Source organism: Zootoca vivipara, chromosome 16, assembly GCF_965207765.1.
Source record: "Zootoca vivipara chromosome 16, rZooViv2.hap1.1, whole genome shotgun sequence".
Classification (NCBI taxonomy): domain Eukaryota; kingdom Metazoa; phylum Chordata; class Lepidosauria; order Squamata; family Lacertidae; genus Zootoca; species Zootoca vivipara.
The window spans coordinates 32,427,727-32,446,343 of NC_142599.1; the positions used below are offsets into that span (position 1 = coordinate 32,427,727).

Consider the following 18,617-nt stretch of genomic DNA (forward strand, 5'->3'; position numbering starts at 1 on the left):
CTTCTATTGAGAAAAGGTTGTTAAGATAGCCATGGAAAAATGGTTGCTCACTCTTGGTTCAATACAAATATCCAAGGGAAGCAGAGCAACTGCACCAGGAAATCAGAAGCAGAAAGCAAGATACAGGGTAGAAGTCTGGTCAGAGAACCTTCCTACATCTAAGACCTGGAGTTTCCCATGGTGTTTTTATATTGTAAACTGCTCCATGATCCTTAGGTGAAGGGTGGTATAGAAATTAAAATTATATAGAATGGTAGTATACAAATTAAAAGTGAAAGAAATGAAATTTTGACAACTGTTTGAGGACTGTGTCCTGCATTAGTACATGTCAACTACTGGGATTGCTCAAAATCTAGAAATTAAAGTCTTACAAACATTCTTACCAGATAATTTTGATTTTAGACCTTCATGGTCTATTGGTTGGCTGGACAGGGAATAGATTTTAATTTCAGCAACAGGGACAGAAACATCTTTCACATTACTGTGGAGTCCCAGCACCAGGGCTCCTTCACTTGGATGCTGCATAACCTGGAGAAGAAACACAGTACAATTTCAGGAATGCAGCCAGAAAGCTTAAAAATAGAGAAAACAGGAATAGCAAAGTGGCTAGATGATCTGATTACATTTCCTGAAAATTGCAAAACTAAAACGCACAGCAGGCAATTATGTAAGTCAATCTACTAAAGAAAAGAGATTGCTACAGCAAGGAACATGAAGCACACACCAATGTGAGCCTAAGACAAAAAGCTCAATCAACTGGGAAAGCTCACTCTTGTTAAAGGGGTTAAACATACAAAATACCGTGTTTCTCATATTATAAGACATGTCTTATATTTATTTTTTCCTCAAAAAAACACACTATGGCTTATTTTCAAGGGATGTCTTATTTTTTTCCTCCTCCTCCTGCCGCGTCCGGCATTGCTGCTGCGCCTATCACTATGTCTTATTTTCGGGGTATGGCTTATATTCCTTGAATGCTTAAAAATCCTGCTATGGCTTATTTTATGGGTATGTCTTAAAATATGAGAAACAGGGTAGTGAAGATGGAAGGGAGTGCTATGGATGCAAATGCCTCCAACCTACATTTGGCACAGCACTGCCAGCGACTGAACTTAATTTGCTGAAACCTTTTGGATTCCTACCCAAAAACCATGAAACAAATTTACCTCTCTTTGCTTCCCCAAATATCTGTTTATAGTGCCACAACTTTTGTGGAGAGAAATATATAAGAACATAGGAAGCTGCCTTACACCAAGTCAGGCTACTTAGTCAATTTAGCTCAGTACTACACTGACTAATAGTAAATCTTCAGCATTTCAGACAGGAGTCCCTCCCAGCCCTACCTAGAGATGCTGAGGATTGAACCTGGGACCTTCCTGCATGCAAAACCTCGCTGTCCAAGCTTGCACTTCCCCAAATAAATTCTCACAGTGTAGTGGGCGGGGGGAGATGCTCACTTTTAAAGTCCCCTTCAAAAAATGTAATGCTTCACAATGTAGTATGCTTTCCCTAGAAACATTATCCAACTAGGAGGTATAATCAACATCTATTATTTTTCTCAATAAAACCAGTTCTCCCAACTTCCCTTACCTCAGCCATGTTAATAAGGCCAACAGCTAGAGTTTTGTAGCCCAAAATGGTCCTGTTTTTGTACCGTTTCCTTCGCTGCAACATGATCTGCAGCTTGTTGGCATCTCGCTTCAGGAAGTGGGGATACTGCAAGAGGAACCCAAAGGAAATGGCATGTAAATAAGTTGCAGACCAAACTTGTACAGCAGTAAGTCCTGATAGAAGGAGATCAGGCTGAATGTTATGTTTTCTTGAACCAACTTTAATACAAGAATTGCAAGTATTCAGGTTATAGATAGCTCAGTACTAATCTGCAGCTATTGACAGAAATCAAGATGGTCAACAAGATGGTCAAGCTTCAAAGCAGTACTATCAGCCAGTTGGTCCCACATATGTTTCCCAAAACTCATCATCCTTATTAGCTAAAATATTCTCCAGATGATTAGGAAACGGTTTCAAATAGCCCAATCAATATATTCCATTCAATTCATGCCTTCAAAAGGATTTTAAAGTGTGAGGAAATGTCCCATTGTATAGTTGCTTGCCATTTCTTAGAGTCAGGAATGAAGTTCCAAAAATGATTACCACTTCAGTATAAAGGACATGGTCTAAAAATGGATCCAACAACTGTGCAACTCAAAAGCTTACTTCCCCATGCAAGACAGCTGGTTCAGGAAGAGGTAATGTCTGAACGATTCTGGAAGAAAACTCATTAAAACAAATTGCACATCACCATCCCCCAAACACCCAGATTCATCACCTCCTGGCTTTGTGATTGCACTGGATTTTACTAGCAAGGTGAAGAGGATAACATACCGGTATAAATCCTCCCTGTCCCATCTTAGATAAACATTTCAGATGCTTTAAGAATGTAATTCACCCCCTAAACAGCAGTGAAGCTGAACAGTTTAATGCAGATTGCAAACAGTTTACAGTTCTCTACAGGTCCAATGCTTTTTAACTCCATGTGTTGAGAAATGGCTATTTATGTAGCATGAAAGGGAGAAAAAGAAGTTGAGCATTTTCCCTGAAGAAAAGGAGCACAGAAGAGAAATCCACTGGAAAGCTATCTTTGACACATTGCATAAGCCTCACATTCTCAATCTGAAAACCTATCATGCTAGGCACACAGCAGGAAGAGTGTGACATCGCTTCCTAGGAATATGGAAGTGTGGGTGTAACGAGATTTGAAATTTCACAGCAATCTCTCTTCAAATATCCCCAAAGCACTTTACAGTTATTAAGCTTCTTCTTTAGAAAATCTGAAGCACACTAACACTATGCTATTTCCAAAGGAGAAGCCATGTTAAGCCTATTACATTAAAAACAATAGAAGTTTTGTGGTACCTTAAAGACTAAGGATTAGATGCTAAGGTATGTTTTAAAAAAATTTTAATAAAGAATTTCTTGGTTTACAAAAGTACATGCCTTCTCTCTTTTTTTAGGTTGTACAGTCTTTCTTACAAATCAATTACATTTGTTGTGAGACATTAGTGTTGAGTACAATATAAGGTTGGGGAAGAAGAGTAAGGAGAGGAGGGGTGGTGTGGTGAGGCTTATATTATTTTATATAGTATACATGTGGCGTTTTGTGTCGGCATCAACTGTGTAGGTTCTCTTTCTATTCATTTATTACATTTCCTTGGTAGTGAGAGGTATCGGGGGGCAGGGTGTGGTTGGCTGGCTAAAAAAGGGTTTGTTTGCATGGGGGGGGGCTTGTTTGGTCAGGTAAGCCAGATTGCTGTCGGTGGATTCTTGTTGTGGTCTTATTGGGCTGCGAAGGCATCCTCTTCTATTTGTCCCTGTGTCAGTTTCAGTTTATTGTTTAGTTTTTCTAGTTAAGCCGTTTCCCATACTATTTGATACCATTGGTCTATGCTCACTCCTGACAGATCCCTCCAGTGTCTGGCTAGGTAGGTTATGAGCTCTGTATAATGCGATTGGTCATTATGAGCTTGGAAGATGTTCAGTAAGGCCAGTTCTGGAGTGAGTTCTAATACCTGTTTAGTTATTTTGCATATATCTTGTAGGACTGCTGTCCAGAAGGGTTGGATTTGGGGGCATTCCCACCACATGTGGAGGTATATGCCTGTGGATATGTTGCCTCTCCAACATCTTGGTGAGATTCCTGGGCGTATCAGTGCCAGTTTCTGTGGTGTTAAGTACCACCTGTCAATGAGTTTCAGAGTGAGTTCCCATCTTTTGGCAGAGATGGATTTAAAGGGAGGTTTAGACCACTTTCTAGTCCTTTGGGTGGGGTTGATTTCATAGCCTATCTCATGCACAATTGTTTGATTGTGTCAAGGGGGGGGGGCGTGGGATTTTGGAGAAGTATTTCATATATTGTGGATACCATCCCTTTGTCATGCCCCTCTGCTGACAGGAGAAGGTTTTTGAAGGTGGTCAGGGGCCTAGTGGCTGCTGATTTTACTGCTGGATTGTTTAAGGGGGCATGTAGTTGATGGTGTGCTAGCCAAAGTATTTGGGTGTCCCCTAGTTTGTCTTGTACTTCTTGTGCTGGTATTGGGTTTTTTTGTTTTTGTAGAAGTCTTTTAAGACAGTGTAAGCCTTTGGCTTGTCAGGTTTATTTCTGGAGGTTTTGTGCTGTGGGTTGGAATAGTGGGTGATAGGCCAGGGGGGTTAGTGAGGATGGGGATAGTTTGCCTACTTTTCTCTTCCATGCACGGACTGTGTTTGCCTCATCAGCAGGGAGTTTCTTTAGTATGTTTTGGAGAAAGATCCTAATGTATGTTGATGAAGTTTATGGAGAAAGGGTCTTCTATCCCCTCCTTCCCCCAGCATCCCTCCCATCTATGCACCCCCATTAATTTATTTAAACTGTATCTACCTGCAAGGAGAAAGTCAACTGAAGCTCTGTTTCCACAAGTCCACTGACAGGTAAGACAATCTCGTTGGACCTCAGAATCCTCTTTGAACCCTGCAACTCACACAGAACAAGAGGCATGCATCATTGTTTTTAGTCTTCAGCATGGGGGTACTTGAGCCCCAAACAACATACTGAAGAAACCGGTACAAGGACACTAATATGTACTAATTTTTTAATCAATCCAGGGAATTGGCCCATTTTCAGAGCCATTTTCAGACATTCCTGAGGGTGGGTGCTACAACCAAGGAGGTCCTCTGCTTGGTTCCCTGTGACTCCACTTCTTGCAGTGAGGGACCTGCCAGAAGGCCCTCAGAGCTAGATCTCAGTGTCTGAGCTGAATGATGGGGGTGGAGACGCTCCTTCAGGTATACAGGGCTAGGATGCTAGGCTAGGCACAGTAGGTTAAATTTGAACATGAAGTTCCACATAATGAATTAGAGTCCAATGCTCCAAACCAGACATTTTGCCCATTCCACAGGAAAATGGAAAAGCTTAACACTACCACCACCCCAACCCCAAGAGCACGAGAAAGGGAACTGGGTCTCTTCAGAGCTATACAGTTAGCAAGCCTTGCAATTGCTATGGCCAATATACAGCTTGAAAAATTCCCTGCTCCTTTATTACACGTACCTGCAGTTTCACTGCAATCACCACAGAATTTAGATCTTTGTCCATCTCTTTCAGCATGATTAGCTTTTTCAAGGTCAAGCTGAACAATCTGTCAAGTAAAATGACATTAAAAACATAGATTATAGGTCAGGAACTCCTGAAACAAAAACTTTTACATAAATACATTTGCCCATTGTGAAAGGACACAATGTTTACCTTTTCTTGAACTATAAAGCAGCTGGAGCAGTCTCTCCTCTCCACTCCCAGCTCCCCAAACAAGGATGTTGAAATCAGTATTTTACTGCATATTTCTACCAAGAAAATGATCAAGAACAGCACACTCTTCCAGCCTTCCAGAACAAAAGGCAGCTTAGGAGGCAGGGCAATGCTACCATCTTTGTCCTTTACCTACCATGAATTCTCCATGTGTAGGCAATCTGAATCCATTTGACTCAGATTGAAACTTCAGTGAGACAGACTGTTAGCTTCAAGCATGCCAAGAGGCACAGAAAATACGGTAGATTTCCATGTGGCACTTGCCAGGAGAATGAGTCCTTTTTATTTCCTTTTTTTAACACATACATGCACATCTCTTTCTCTGTGTACTAGAAAGCTTTCCATTTTGTCAATATTATAAAGTTAATATAATAATGTAAGCAGAAGCTAAGAAATGGAAATGTTATATAAAGGATAAGCTCTTGTTGTACTATTGACATTTCTACAATACGAAGCTTTTTATCTGTTTAGAAATTTCTAGCTTGTTTAACCCTAGAGGTTCTGAAATGGTATTACTACGTTTAAAATATGGTACAACATTTAGTTTGGATGTATTGTACATAAAGTATTGATAATTACAGTAATCAAGTCATTTGTGTGTGGCTACTTCAGGACCCAGATGACTACAGGGAAAGCGGAGGTCAAATTTGAGAGTCTAAAATGCTACCTTACACAGCACAGAAGGAGAGTACTCACATGCAGAGGAAGGAAACTGGGTTCTGAACTTGAACACAAATGTCATCACAACATTTCAAAACTTCATGAGATTTAATTGCTCACCAGCAGGAAGCCTGTTTTCACAGGTTTATTTCCTGGATAAATTCATGTATAAGTCATTTGGATATTGTGCAAAGGAACATTATTTATTCAATTTCTATTCTGCCCTTCCTCCTAAGGGAACCCAGAATCTCTGACCTCAAGACTAGAGGGGAAAGTTTCCCATGTCTGGATGCTAAAGTTACGGTTGCTCATGTTTTCATTATTTTAATGCAGTCATTACTAAATCTGCAGGCATATACTCTCTCCTAGTGTTTTGAATTTGCCCCATTCTGCCTTGTCAACAAGCAGTCCTTGTCAACAGTACTGACAATGGTGCAGGAGAGTTTTCAGAACATAAAAACAAGTCTGTGGAAAAGATATAGCTGTACAAATTTTGGACAGAAATAGGTCTTAATTCCTCCAGCTGCCAACCTAATTCTTCCTGGGTCCTGAACTCTTGATACTGCCTTGGGATTGAATTGCCTTGACAAATCTTGGCTTTGAAAAACCTGGATCCTTGAAATATAGTCTGAGTGGAAGGATATTTTCCTCATAGATGAACCACCACTGGAGCCAACAGATCAAGACCTCCACCTCTGCAAAACTACCCTTTGGAACCTCAACACCACAGCACAGGTGTTTTTTCTATTACTCTACCCCAGGGGTCAGCAAACATTTTCAGCAGGGGGCCGATCCACTGTCCCTCAGACCTTGTGGGGGGCTGGACTATATTTTTTTGGGGGGGGAATGAACGAATTCCTATGCCTCACAAATACCCCAGAGGTGCATTTTAAATAAAAGGACACATTCTATTCATGTAAAAACACCAGGCAGGCCCCACAAATAACCCAGAAATGCATTTTAAATAAAACGACACATTCTACTCATGTAAAAACATGCTGATTCCCGGACCGTCCGCGGGCCTGATTTAGACGGTGATTGGGCTGCATCTGGCCCCCGGGCCTTAGTTTGGGGGGGAGGGCTGCTCTACCCATTCATTGCCTGAGAGAAAGTTCACAGTTCCCACTGGAATTGAATGGTCTTGCTTCAATGTTACATAGCTCAAGTCAATTCTTCCACACTTCTGGGGTGGGTTCATTGTGACCAAGGTTAAAAACTTATAGTCCAGCATAAAAGCCCAGACATTTTTGCAGGAAGTGCAAAGAAAGAATGCAGCTATGACAGAAAATTCAAATATGTCTAGCTTAAATTGGTAAGATCCAGACAAGTGCCAGCAGGATTTGAATACAGGGCGGAAACACAGTACAGGGTGACTCCAACTCCACCCAGAAATTACTACTGTACTTTGGTCCCCAAAGCTTTTATCTAAATTAAGAGCAAGGTTGTGTGTAGGTTAGCCAACAACTAGCCTTTCCCCTTGAGAAGATGCAGTTAATTACTGTAAGGCATCTTTTAGGAATGTACACTTTAATCTACTGATTAATCAACTGAAGCATTGATAACCAATTTAAAAATCCACCATTTATCAGTGGTAATGAGAGCAAAGCAGAAATTCAGGGCTACAAGATTCATGCAGGCCACACAGATGTGCCATTTTTCTCCTCCTTACACCAATTTTTATGCAAAAGGGAACTAAAGTATGACTTCTTTCCAGTCTGTATCCAAAGTGAGTTCAATTTTCAAGTGATGTTCCTATGACCTCTCTTCTAAAAATAAGACCAGATAGCTAAAATCCATATTCAATCTATAAGTAAGTTCTCACACTTAAAGAAGAAACAGTTTCTTTCAGAATCCCCCAACAGGTATTTTTCATTAAGGTTTTTTGATGCATTTAAAATTAATAAAATTAGTTTAACAAAGGGCTACAGAATAGTGTGTGTTGTGTTTAGTCGTTTAGTCGTGTCCGACTCTTCGTGACCCCATGGACCATAGCACGCCAGGCACTCCTGTCTTGCACTGCCTCCCGTAGTTTGGTCAAACTCATGTTCGTAGCTTCGAGAACACTGTCCAACCATCTTGTCCTCTGTCGTCCCCTTCTCCTTGTGCCCTCCATCTTTCCCAACATCAGTGTCTTTTCCAAGGATTCTTCTCTTCTCATGAGGTGGCCAAAGTATTGGAGCCTCAGCTTCACGATCTGTCCTTCCAGGGAGCACTCAGGGCTGATTTCCTTAAGAATGGATAGGTTTGATCTTCTAGCAGTCCATGGGACTCTCAAGAGTCTCCTCCAGTGTGTGTTACTGAACAGCAAAAGCTAACAAAAACAGAACTGAGTGGGAAGTGCTGCAAGTGACTGAGTTTCAAACTACTGTATCATCTTTTACTTTTAGCATTTTTAATCCACCATTCTATAAACATATTCAAAGTAGTATATAGTGGAACCTTGGTTCTTGAACGCCGAAAACACAGAAGTAAGTGTTCCAGTTTTCAAACACTTTTCGGAAGCCGAATATCCGATGTGACTGTCGGCTATTGTTTCCAGGGTGCCTGCACCAATCGGAAGCTGCACCTTGGTTTCCGAATGTTTTGGAAGTCGAATGGACTTGTGGAACGGATTATGTTCGAGAACCAAGGTACCACTGTATAAGAAAAACACAATGTATAAAAAATCAATTCAAAAACCACCACAGAAACAAATCAGCCGGCAGACAGTAGCAGAAAAACCATTGCATTAAAACAGTATAGCAGATAATGCCTGCTAGAAAACATATATTAGTCATTTTTTTAAACGTTAGAGGCAATGAGGCCAGGCAGGACATTCCACTTTCTCTGTGCCACCAAAAAATAGGCCATTCTCTCATATTTACCCACCGTTCTTCCACTGACGGGGAGAACACATAGCAAAATCTCACTAGATCTCAAGGGTTAGGTAGATTCATATGGATGGAGGTGGCTTTTGATGGTCCATTAGGTCTTGGAAAGCTTAAAACTTTAATCATTGACCAACACACACTTCCTTTAGGAAAGAGGTTTTTGATAGATGGCAAGTTGACAATAGCTGGCTTAAGCCTAAATCTAATGAGTGGACCACAGGAAGGCTTTGAGGAGGAAGGGAATTTTGTTGTTAAGGGTTCTGTCATCCATCTTTGTCAGTGAAGAGGAAAAGGGGTGGGTAAGCTTAAAAGGAAAATTTTTCTGACTGCACCATTTATGTACCAAGATGTACCTGAGCCTTCCATGGCCCATCTCTCATCTGCTCAAATTGATGAACCTATAACAGCAGCAAATTCTAAAGGGCAGACAGGGAAAGAGACTGATGAACACCAAGAGAGGCATGGAGCTTCATAGTGAGATTGAACTGCAGAACAAATGCTCTGCTAACCTACAGCAAACGTAAGTCAGAAGCTGACTGCAGGAGCAGAACACTGCCTTCACTGCCCACTGTAGCTTGTCAAGCTGTGGATCGTGTACCACAAGATTCAGGATTATGATTTCAGATCAACCACAATTATCTACATATGCATTTCCTACATATACATTTTCTATTTGTGCCTCATGTATGGTTATTGCTTTATTTCTAATTTTACTGTTTTATCTTTTTTGAAAACCACTTAAAGGTTTCCTCACAATCAAGAGGTGTATAAATTTTAGGAAGCAGGTCTTCTCTGGAGTGGCCTATACCCTACAGAATTATCTGTCCTTTGTAGTGTAAGAGCCACCAAGCTACTTCCTGGGTTATATTTTGCTGTCAGAAATATTTAATTTGTTTTCCACTCAGGCAACAAAGTTAGTGCCATTTTATTGTTTTTATTACGTGATTTGGAATGCTATTGTTTTTATTTAAAAAATGTTGATTGTTGTTTTAACTATGGTATCTGGGTTTTATTTTCAAAGTTGTTATGTTTGATACAAAAGGAACTTATGAAATGTCATGTAAGTGAAAGTACCAACACCACCACAGGTTGATATAATAGACAAAGATTGGGATCCACCCAGCGCACCCCACCCAGCTCTTTAGAAACTGAGAGGCATCTCAAAATAGTTTGCCACATGGCCCTTGAGCTGCACACACACACACACAGAGAGAGAGCTTTAATGTGTGACAATTGGACTGGGCGTGTCCCAAGCAGCTTTTTGGATCCTTGCCAAATCACTCAAAGAAACCACAAGGTAGTTCTGTGAAAGTTAAAGGCTTTTATTCAGAATCACATAAATACTCAGCCTGTAGTTCACAAAAATACTCAGCCTGACATCTTGAAGGAATTCTATACAGTATATGAATCTTTTATTGTAACCCACCCTGATTGTTTCTGTTGAAGAGCAGTATAATGTTTATTAAATTAAAAAAACAGGGTAAGAAACCTAATATTAGAAGGTTGGGGAATGCAACCCACAGTTATTCAAAATCAAGAAAAGAGCATTAGAAACACCTGATCTGATTGAATTGCTTAAGGGAAAGATGTCTTAACATCCACCTTTGTTATCCAATCTAATAATATTGGAACAATGCTTTTCTATCACTTTGAAGGCATTTTCAATAAGAGATGGGATGGGAAAACAGATGGGAAAACAGGACCATTCCGAGACATTGGGCTTACAGCTGTCCCAGCAGTCATAATTCCCTAAGGGCTGATCTTAAATATAACTTGATTTAATATAGAAAATGAATGCCTCTCTACTTGGAGCACAGCTTCCTCTGGTGTTCTTCAAACTTGGGGCTTCAGATATTGTTGGACTGCAACTCCCATCAGCCCCATGCAGCTTACCCAAAGGTCATGGATGATAGGAGTTGAAGTCCAACCACATCTGAGGACCCAAGATTGAAAAACATTGCAGGTGGTGCCCTAATTGACTTAGTACATGCTACAGATTCCCAAAATCATGTTCTCTCAGGTCCTGGGTCTAGGACGATACAACACACCAAACCATGACAGCCTTCCAAACATAAACACAAAGCCATAGTTAAGAGCTGCTTATCTGCTTTCATTTTTTTACCAGGTCTGCTCTCCTGATTCTGTGGTGCAATTGCATCCATGGGAAGAGCAAAAAGATACTAACTATAGTTTCTCCATTCAAACATCATGCCAAACCATACGTAACTCTCCTTAACCATGGTTTTGTTGTGGTATCCAAAATTGAGCCAGCATGAGTCTCATCATCCAAAAAAAACCCAACCCTACCAAACCCTGTTCATACTGCAGTTACTATATTTCTTTTTATTGGATTGAAAGAGGGGTTTTATGGAAAAAATTATAACCCCTATTCTAGAGCAAGTTGAGCATTGGACCCAGGCTTCATCCATATTGAAATCTAGTAGGACAGTATGTCTGCCTCTCTCAAGCGGACCTTGTCTGTGCTAGTTGCTGGTTGATCAAAAACAGCAAAATCCAGACCTTACCAATCAAATACTTTGCTCACAAGGCTACGTTTATCCTTTCTTCCTTTAAAAATGGAACATAGAGCGTTGCGGGGGGGGGGGTTAACCAATGCTCTCTTCACACTTCATTAAACCTCAGGCTTGAGAGAATGGCCATTCTGGCAATTTTTCATTTTAAAAGGGAAAACTGGCTAAGTGGATTTTGAAGAGCTGGCATTCAGCCACCTATGTTTAAGGGCAAGTGAAAGTTAAATATAAAAGAAAGGACTTGGGAAACAGCAGCACTTAAAAACAACACCATGCTAAATGCTAAAAAGAATAACCCACAGGCAGTGTCTGGGACAAAGATTTCATAGGGCAAATATCCCGACAAAGTGCATCCTCATCACATGCAGCACACAGGCATTTTGCATTAAGCACTAGCTGAGAGGGACTTTGTACTAGTAGGCTATATGTGAAGTGGTGGCTGACTGCCCAAGTCTACTATCTTGTATACATAAAGGCTTTGGGGAGATTTAAAAACGCTTTCCCCCTCCCAGTCAGTTCAAAATTAATCACTCATGATGGCTCCCCCACTTCTAGCTCAAACCTCATGTTTTGTCACTTGTGTTTTCCCTTCATAGACCGCAGCCTTAGGAAAATATAGCTGAAGTTGTTAAATCATAGTACAGGCTTGCAAATGTTGTTCACCTGGTTCCCTGTGGTAAGTAAGAACTGCCTTCATACAATCAGGCAGAGAATCTTTAAAGTGGCTTAGGATGTTTTAGGCTACAAAATGGCTAGCACCTGTGTGGGCAGGTACACTTTTTTAAAAAAATGTCCACTGCAACGCTCATATGCTAGCAATGAATTTGTTCAAATGGCTTTGTGCACAAACATTTTCAGAGGCAGGTAGTTAACATTATATTATAATCTGAAGGGAGGACCATCCTCAGCATAACAAGAGTTCTCTAGAACATTCTGTCTTGTGACCTGCTTAAAAAAAAAATCAGAGAAGACAAACTATGCACAAATTGTTGCCTGTCCTGGGTGGTCTTCACTGAGCCTCTTTAAACAACGTTATATGGTTGCCCGTTATAGATTATTTTTGTTTATCCATTTACTTCATTTTACTCCCAATCAGATTCATTACTCACTTCAATCTGACAACTGTAGCCACAAATGGTAACAAATATCTCTTGTAGTAGGTGGAGATAATTTATTATCTGTATACATACTTCACATGTAGTGGCTTAAGCAGCAGAGAAAGATTAAAGTCAAGTGCTTGTCTTCTATTTGCAAAACTATTTGCCAGCAAATGTTTAAGTAAATTTGTCCAAGCTGCATGTCGCAACTCCCAAATGTAGCAATTTGTGTCTGTATGTTGGTATATTGATGCTTTTGAATTATGGTACTGGAGGAGACTCTTGAGCAGGGGTCAGCAAACATTTTCAGCAGGGGGCTGGTCCACTGTCCCTCAGGCCTTGGGGGGGGGGGGCTGGACTATATTTTTTTGGGGGGGGGGATATGAATTCCTATGCCCCACAAATAATCCAGAGATGCATTTTAAATAAAAGGACACATTCTACTCATGTAAAAACCCCAGGCAGGCCCCACAAATAACCCAGAGATGCATTTTAAATAAAAGAACATATTCTACTCATGTAAAAACATGCTGATTCCCGGACTGTCCGCGGGCCAGATTTAGAAGGCGTTTGGGCTGCATCTGGCCCCCGGGCCTTAGTTTGGGGACCCTGCTATGGAGAGTACCTTGGACTGCAAGAACATCAAACCTATCCATTCTTAAGGAAATCAGCCCTGAGTGCTCACTGGAAGGACAGATCCTGAAGCTGAGGCTCCAATACTTTGGCCACCTCATGAGAAGAGAAGACTCCCTGGAAAAGACCCTGACATTGGGAAAGATTAAGAAGGGGACGACAGAGGATGAGATGGTTGGACAGTGTTCTCAAAGCTACCAACTTGAGTATGACCAAACTGTGGGAGGCAGTGGAAGACAGGAGGGCCTGGTGTGCTCTGGTCCATGGGGTCACAAAGAGTCGGACACGACTAAACAACAACAACAACGTTGGTATATCCATTGGTCATCTACTTCAGATCAAAACTGGACAGACTTGGCATTACTTACAGTATACTTATATTAGGGTTGCCATATTTCAAAAAGTTGTTGGGCCTTTTCAGTTTTGTATACTTGTGGCTGCAGTATTCTGAATATGTCCGGGAAATTCCGAAGGTATGGCAACCCTAACTATATATCTTCTGCTCTGGCTCCAGGATAGTAATAGCATAACAATGTTCCCCAGGTGAGAATCCTCATTTAAATCCTCAAGTACATGTTTTACTCCACTCAAAAAACAGTAGGAGTTTTGTCAATAAGATATGACAACAATGCATTCATTGCCTTTTTTTTACCACCCTACTCCACATTTTGCATAGAAATATGAAGCTGCATTGTACAATCAAAACATGAAACCATCTTGCCCATGGATTGGGAACAGCTTGCCAGCAGGTCTAATTAGGTCAGGATGTGCCCCCCTGGACTCATGGCACCATTTTTCCCAAACCACACTCATACGTGATGTCAGGGGGCAGGGCAGGGCAGTTGCTTGACCAACTGGGTTCTTAAACTGAGTGCCCAAGAGTTGATCTGCAAGTGGCACTTGCTGACAGTGCTAACAACAAGCCCCAAAGGAAAACTCTCTAGTGCAAATGAGGAGGCGCAGCACTTTGCAACTGCTGACTATCATGGCATAGGGTTTTCCAAGGGCTGACAATCAGCTGATCACTAACAACTGCAACTAACACCATGTGCTTTTATCCACATCAGTTTTTATTTCAAACCATGCAGGAAAGGAAAACTTTCCCACTTGTCAAAGTTTGCCTGTTGCTGGGGGGGGGAGAGTGAAGGAAATAAGGATTTGACCCACCACTGACCAGATCCAGTTCCCCACCCCACTTTAAGATCATACATTTTTGAGTAACACGCTCATCAGAAATATCAGGAAAAATAATTCTACTACCTTAGAATCATAGAATCATAGAGTTGGAAGAGACCACAAGGGCCATCCAGTCCAACCCCCTGCCAAGCAGGAAACACCATCAAAGCATTCCTGACAGATGGCTGTCAAGCCTCTGCTTAAAGACCTCCAAAGAAGGAGACTCCACCACACTCCTTGGCAGCAAATTCCACTGCCGAACAGCTCTTACTGTCAGGAAGTTCTTCCTAATGTTTAGGTGGAATCTTCTTTCTTGTAGTTTGAATCCGTTGCTCCTTGTCCGCTTCTCTGGAGCAGCAGAAAACAACCTTTCTCCCTCCTCTATATGACATCCTTTTATATATTTGAACATGGTTATCATATCACCCCTTAACCTTCTCTTCTCCAGGCTAAACATACCCAGCTCCCTAAGCCGTTCCTCATAAGGCATCGTTTCCAGGCCTTTGACCATTTTGGTTGCCCTCTTCTGGACACGTTCCAGCTTATCAGTATCCTTCTTGAACTGTGGTGCCCAGAACTGGACACAGTACTCCAGATGAGGTCTGACCAGAGCAGAATACAGTGGTACTATTACTTCCCTTGATCTAGATGCTATACTCCTATTGATGCAGCCCAGAATTGCATTGGCTTTTTTAGCTGCTGCATCACACTGCTGACTCATGTCAAGTTTGTGGTCTACCAAGACTCCTAGATCCTTTTCACATGTACTGCTCTCAAGCCAGGTGTCTCCCATCCTGTATTTGTGCCTTTCATTTTTTTTGCCCAAGTGTAGTACTTTACATTTCTCCTTGTTAAAATTCATCTTGTTTGCTTTGGCCCAGTTGTCTAATCTGTTAAGGTCATTCTGAAGTGTGATCCTGTCCTCTGGGGTGTTAGCCACCCCTCCCAATTTGGTGTCATCTGCAAACTTGCTCAGGATGCCCTCAAGCCCATCATCCAAGTCATTGATAAAGATGTTGAACAAGACTGGGCCCAAGACAGAACCCTGTGGCACCCCACTAGTCACTACTCTCCAGGATGAGGAGGAGCCATTGATGAGCACCCTTTGGGTTCGGTCAGTAAGCCAGTTACAAATCCACTGAATGGTAGCATTGTCTAGCCCACATTTTACCAGCTTCTTTACAAGAATATCATGGGGCACCTTGTCAAAGGCCTTGCTGAAATCAAGATAGGCTACATCCACAGCGTTCCCTTCATCTACCAGGCTTGTAATTCTGTCAAAAAATGAGATCAGATTAGTCTGACATGACTTATTTTTCAGGAACCCATGCTGACTTTTAGTGATCACAGAGTTTCTTTCTAGGTGCTCACAGACTGTTTGCTTAATGATCTGTTCTAGAATCTTTCCTGGTATTGATGTCAGGCTGACTGGGCGGTAATTGTTTGGGTCCTCTCTTTTCCCCTTTTTGAAAATAGGGACAACATTTGCCCTCCTCCAGTCTGCTGGAACTTCGCCTGTTCTCCAGGAATTTTCAAAGATTATTGCCAGTGGTTCTGAAATCACCTCTGCCAGTTCTTTTAATACTCTTGGATGTAGTTCATCTGGCCCTGGAGACTTGAATACATCTAAACTAGCCAAGTATTCTTGTACTACCTCCTTACTTATTCTGGGCTGTGTTTCCCTTCCTCACCTTGAGGAAGCACAACCAGATTTTTCCAAATACATCAACTTAATTCTGCCTCCACATAGTCCTGTCATTTGACACACACACACATCGACAACTGTTCCATTTTTGCACAACTAGCTTTCAGAAGCTGGTTCTACCCACATTGTAGATTATGATTCTATTAGTGTGAGATGTGATCTAGAATCAGAGCTCATAAAATCAGCTTAGAAGCGAGCATTAAGCTTAGGCAAGTCAAATTTGCTAGTTCCTCAAAAAAATAATGAAAGCAGAAGAAGGGGTATGTGGTGTAATAGGAAGGTAGCTGTGTATCCTTCCATGGTCAAAGAAAATTCAAGGAGAATGGAAAAGTGCCATTTAAAAGTAAAGGAGGAGGAAAATTTTAAAACAAAACCAAAATAGACTGAAGAAAATAAACACCTTCCCTCCTTTGCAACATTCCAGCTGTGATAGACACACAGAGTTTTTGTCTTGTGCCAAGCATGCATTAGATTATAAGGAGAGCACAACAATTGGGGAAACTGTTGATTGGAATGCCTACAATTTTTTCAGACACTTGCCGTCTAATTATCCTGTAAACTTCAAAATACTTTTCATTCGAGTGTAGCAGCAGAAATGGGTTCCTGAAATGGAAGCTATTTTAATAGCTGAATTAACTTTAGAGCTGGGGGGAAGGAGGTCTAAAAGCATAATTTCTCTTGTAATCAAATTTTATGTATTTATTTATTTAGTGCTTATAGCCTCCCCTTCCTAGGATGGGCTACAAAAATATCCCAATTAAAACTGCATTTATATTAAAGTAATCAATAAAAACTACAAAAAGTAACCAAAGACAAAATAAAGTAAACTCCTGCACAGACCAGTAACACAGAAACATCCACTCAACTGAAGGCCTTGGTGCACCTTGACCAATCATCAAAAAACCATACAATGATGTGTACGGTGCCCCTCTCACTCGCCCCTACCCCTTAAAATCCAAAAGGTGGTAGTGCTGCTATCAGCTACTCACCTATCTTAACACCTAGGCATGTCTATGTGGGAGGCGCCAATTCAAATGGTTGGGCTCCAAATCATTTAGGGTCTGTGTCAGTATTAACACCTTAAATTCATCTTAATGGACTGGAAACCAGTACATAATTTTTCAGACTGGCATAACGTCTGCAGCCATAAATACCCACTAGGTGTTACATCTGCACTAGCTGCTGTTTCTGAATAGTCCATGGCAGTCCCACATGGAATGCATAGCAACGTACAGTCTGGAAGTTACAAGAGCATGGATCACAGTAGCCAAGCTATTCTTGTGCGGGAACAGCTATAGCTGGTGAATCAGTTGGAAAAGGCACTCCTAGCCACCAAGGCTTCCTGAGCCTCAAATTACATAAATGGGTCAAATAGTGTCTCTAAACTATGTGCCTGTTTCTTCCACAGGAATGCAATCCCACCCAGAACCACCCATCTCCCTTCTTCCCAGATTCAAGAACCTGCAACACACAGTACCTCCATGTTACCTGGATTGTTTCAATTTCCTGGTCCACATATAGTCCATTACTGCCTGCACATAATGGTTCAGCATCTGAACTGCCTCTTTTGATTCAAGTGGAATAGAAAGCTATTATTGGCATACTGATGGCACCTCACTCCAAAGCGCTTGACGATATATCCCAATGGCTTCATATAGATGTTAGAGCAAGAGGGACAAGATTGACATGGGAACTCAAGGAACTAAGCAAGAGTCTCCCACTGCTACTCTCTGAAATAGGCCTTGGAGGTAGCAATGAAATCTCTGAAACACAGTGCCCCTAACTCCCAACCTTCAAAGCCTCTAGAGCAGTGTTTCTCAACCTTTTTTGGGCCACAGCACACTTGTTCCGTGAAAAAAATCACGAGGCACACCACCATTAAAAAAGTTAAAAAAATTAACTCTGTGCCGCCCTATATTATAATTATGACTGTAAGAAACACTTGCCAAATATTGCTTTCCGGCGGGTCAGCGTTGCGTATTGGCGGCTGCTAGGCTCATTTGCACTGAGCTTTGGGAAAGAGGAGGAGAAATATTGCTTTCCGCCAGGCACGTGACAATGCAAATCGCCCTTCTCGTCGCCGCACGTCGCGGCACACCAGCCAGCGTCTCGCGGCACACTAGTGTGCCGCGGAACAGCGGTTGAGAAACGCTGCTCTAGAGGAGGATATCATGGTCAATGGTATCAAAAGTTCCTGAAGAATCAAGCAAAACAAACAAGGTTGCACTTCCCCATCCCTCTCCTGACAAACATAATGAATCAGGACGACCAAGGCAATTTTGGTGCCCTATCCAGGCCTAAAGCAAGATTGAAATGAGTCCGGAAAATCAGCTTCCTCCAAACATATCTGCTGTTGAACCATCACTATCCTCTTGAACACCTTGCAAAAAAGGGGGATACTGGTTATTAGGTGATAACTGTTCCATTACCTGTGAGTCCAGGAAGATCCTCTTGAGAAGGGGATGCACCACTGCTTCCTTAAGGGCCAATGGTACCTCCCACTACCCATAGCAAGGCATTCACCCCTTCCTGGGCTTGCCTAGTCACATTCCTTCAGCTAGTTTTTATTAGTTATGATAAGCAAGGGCATGTTGTTGTTCAAAT

The 18,617-nt window shown here is 41.6% G+C and overlaps 1 protein-coding gene across 4 annotated transcripts in view; it reads right to left on the minus strand.

The window, feature by feature from the left end:
* The window catches only part of PACS1 (phosphofurin acidic cluster sorting protein 1), a 79,869-nt gene that overhangs the window by 38,550 nt on the left and 22,702 nt on the right, over positions 1-18,617 (minus strand). For all 4 annotated transcript variants that reach the window (XM_035097680.3, XM_088660149.1, XM_060269481.2 and 1 more), the window contains exons 2-5: positions 5,087-5,174; positions 4,418-4,507; positions 1,591-1,716; positions 384-528 (exon numbers count right to left, since the gene is read on the minus strand). In XM_035097680.3, the coding sequence (XP_034953571.2) occupies positions 384-528; positions 1,591-1,716; positions 4,418-4,507; positions 5,087-5,174 (449 nt within the window). The remainder of the gene's footprint in view (positions 1-383; positions 529-1,590; positions 1,717-4,417; positions 4,508-5,086; positions 5,175-18,617) is intronic.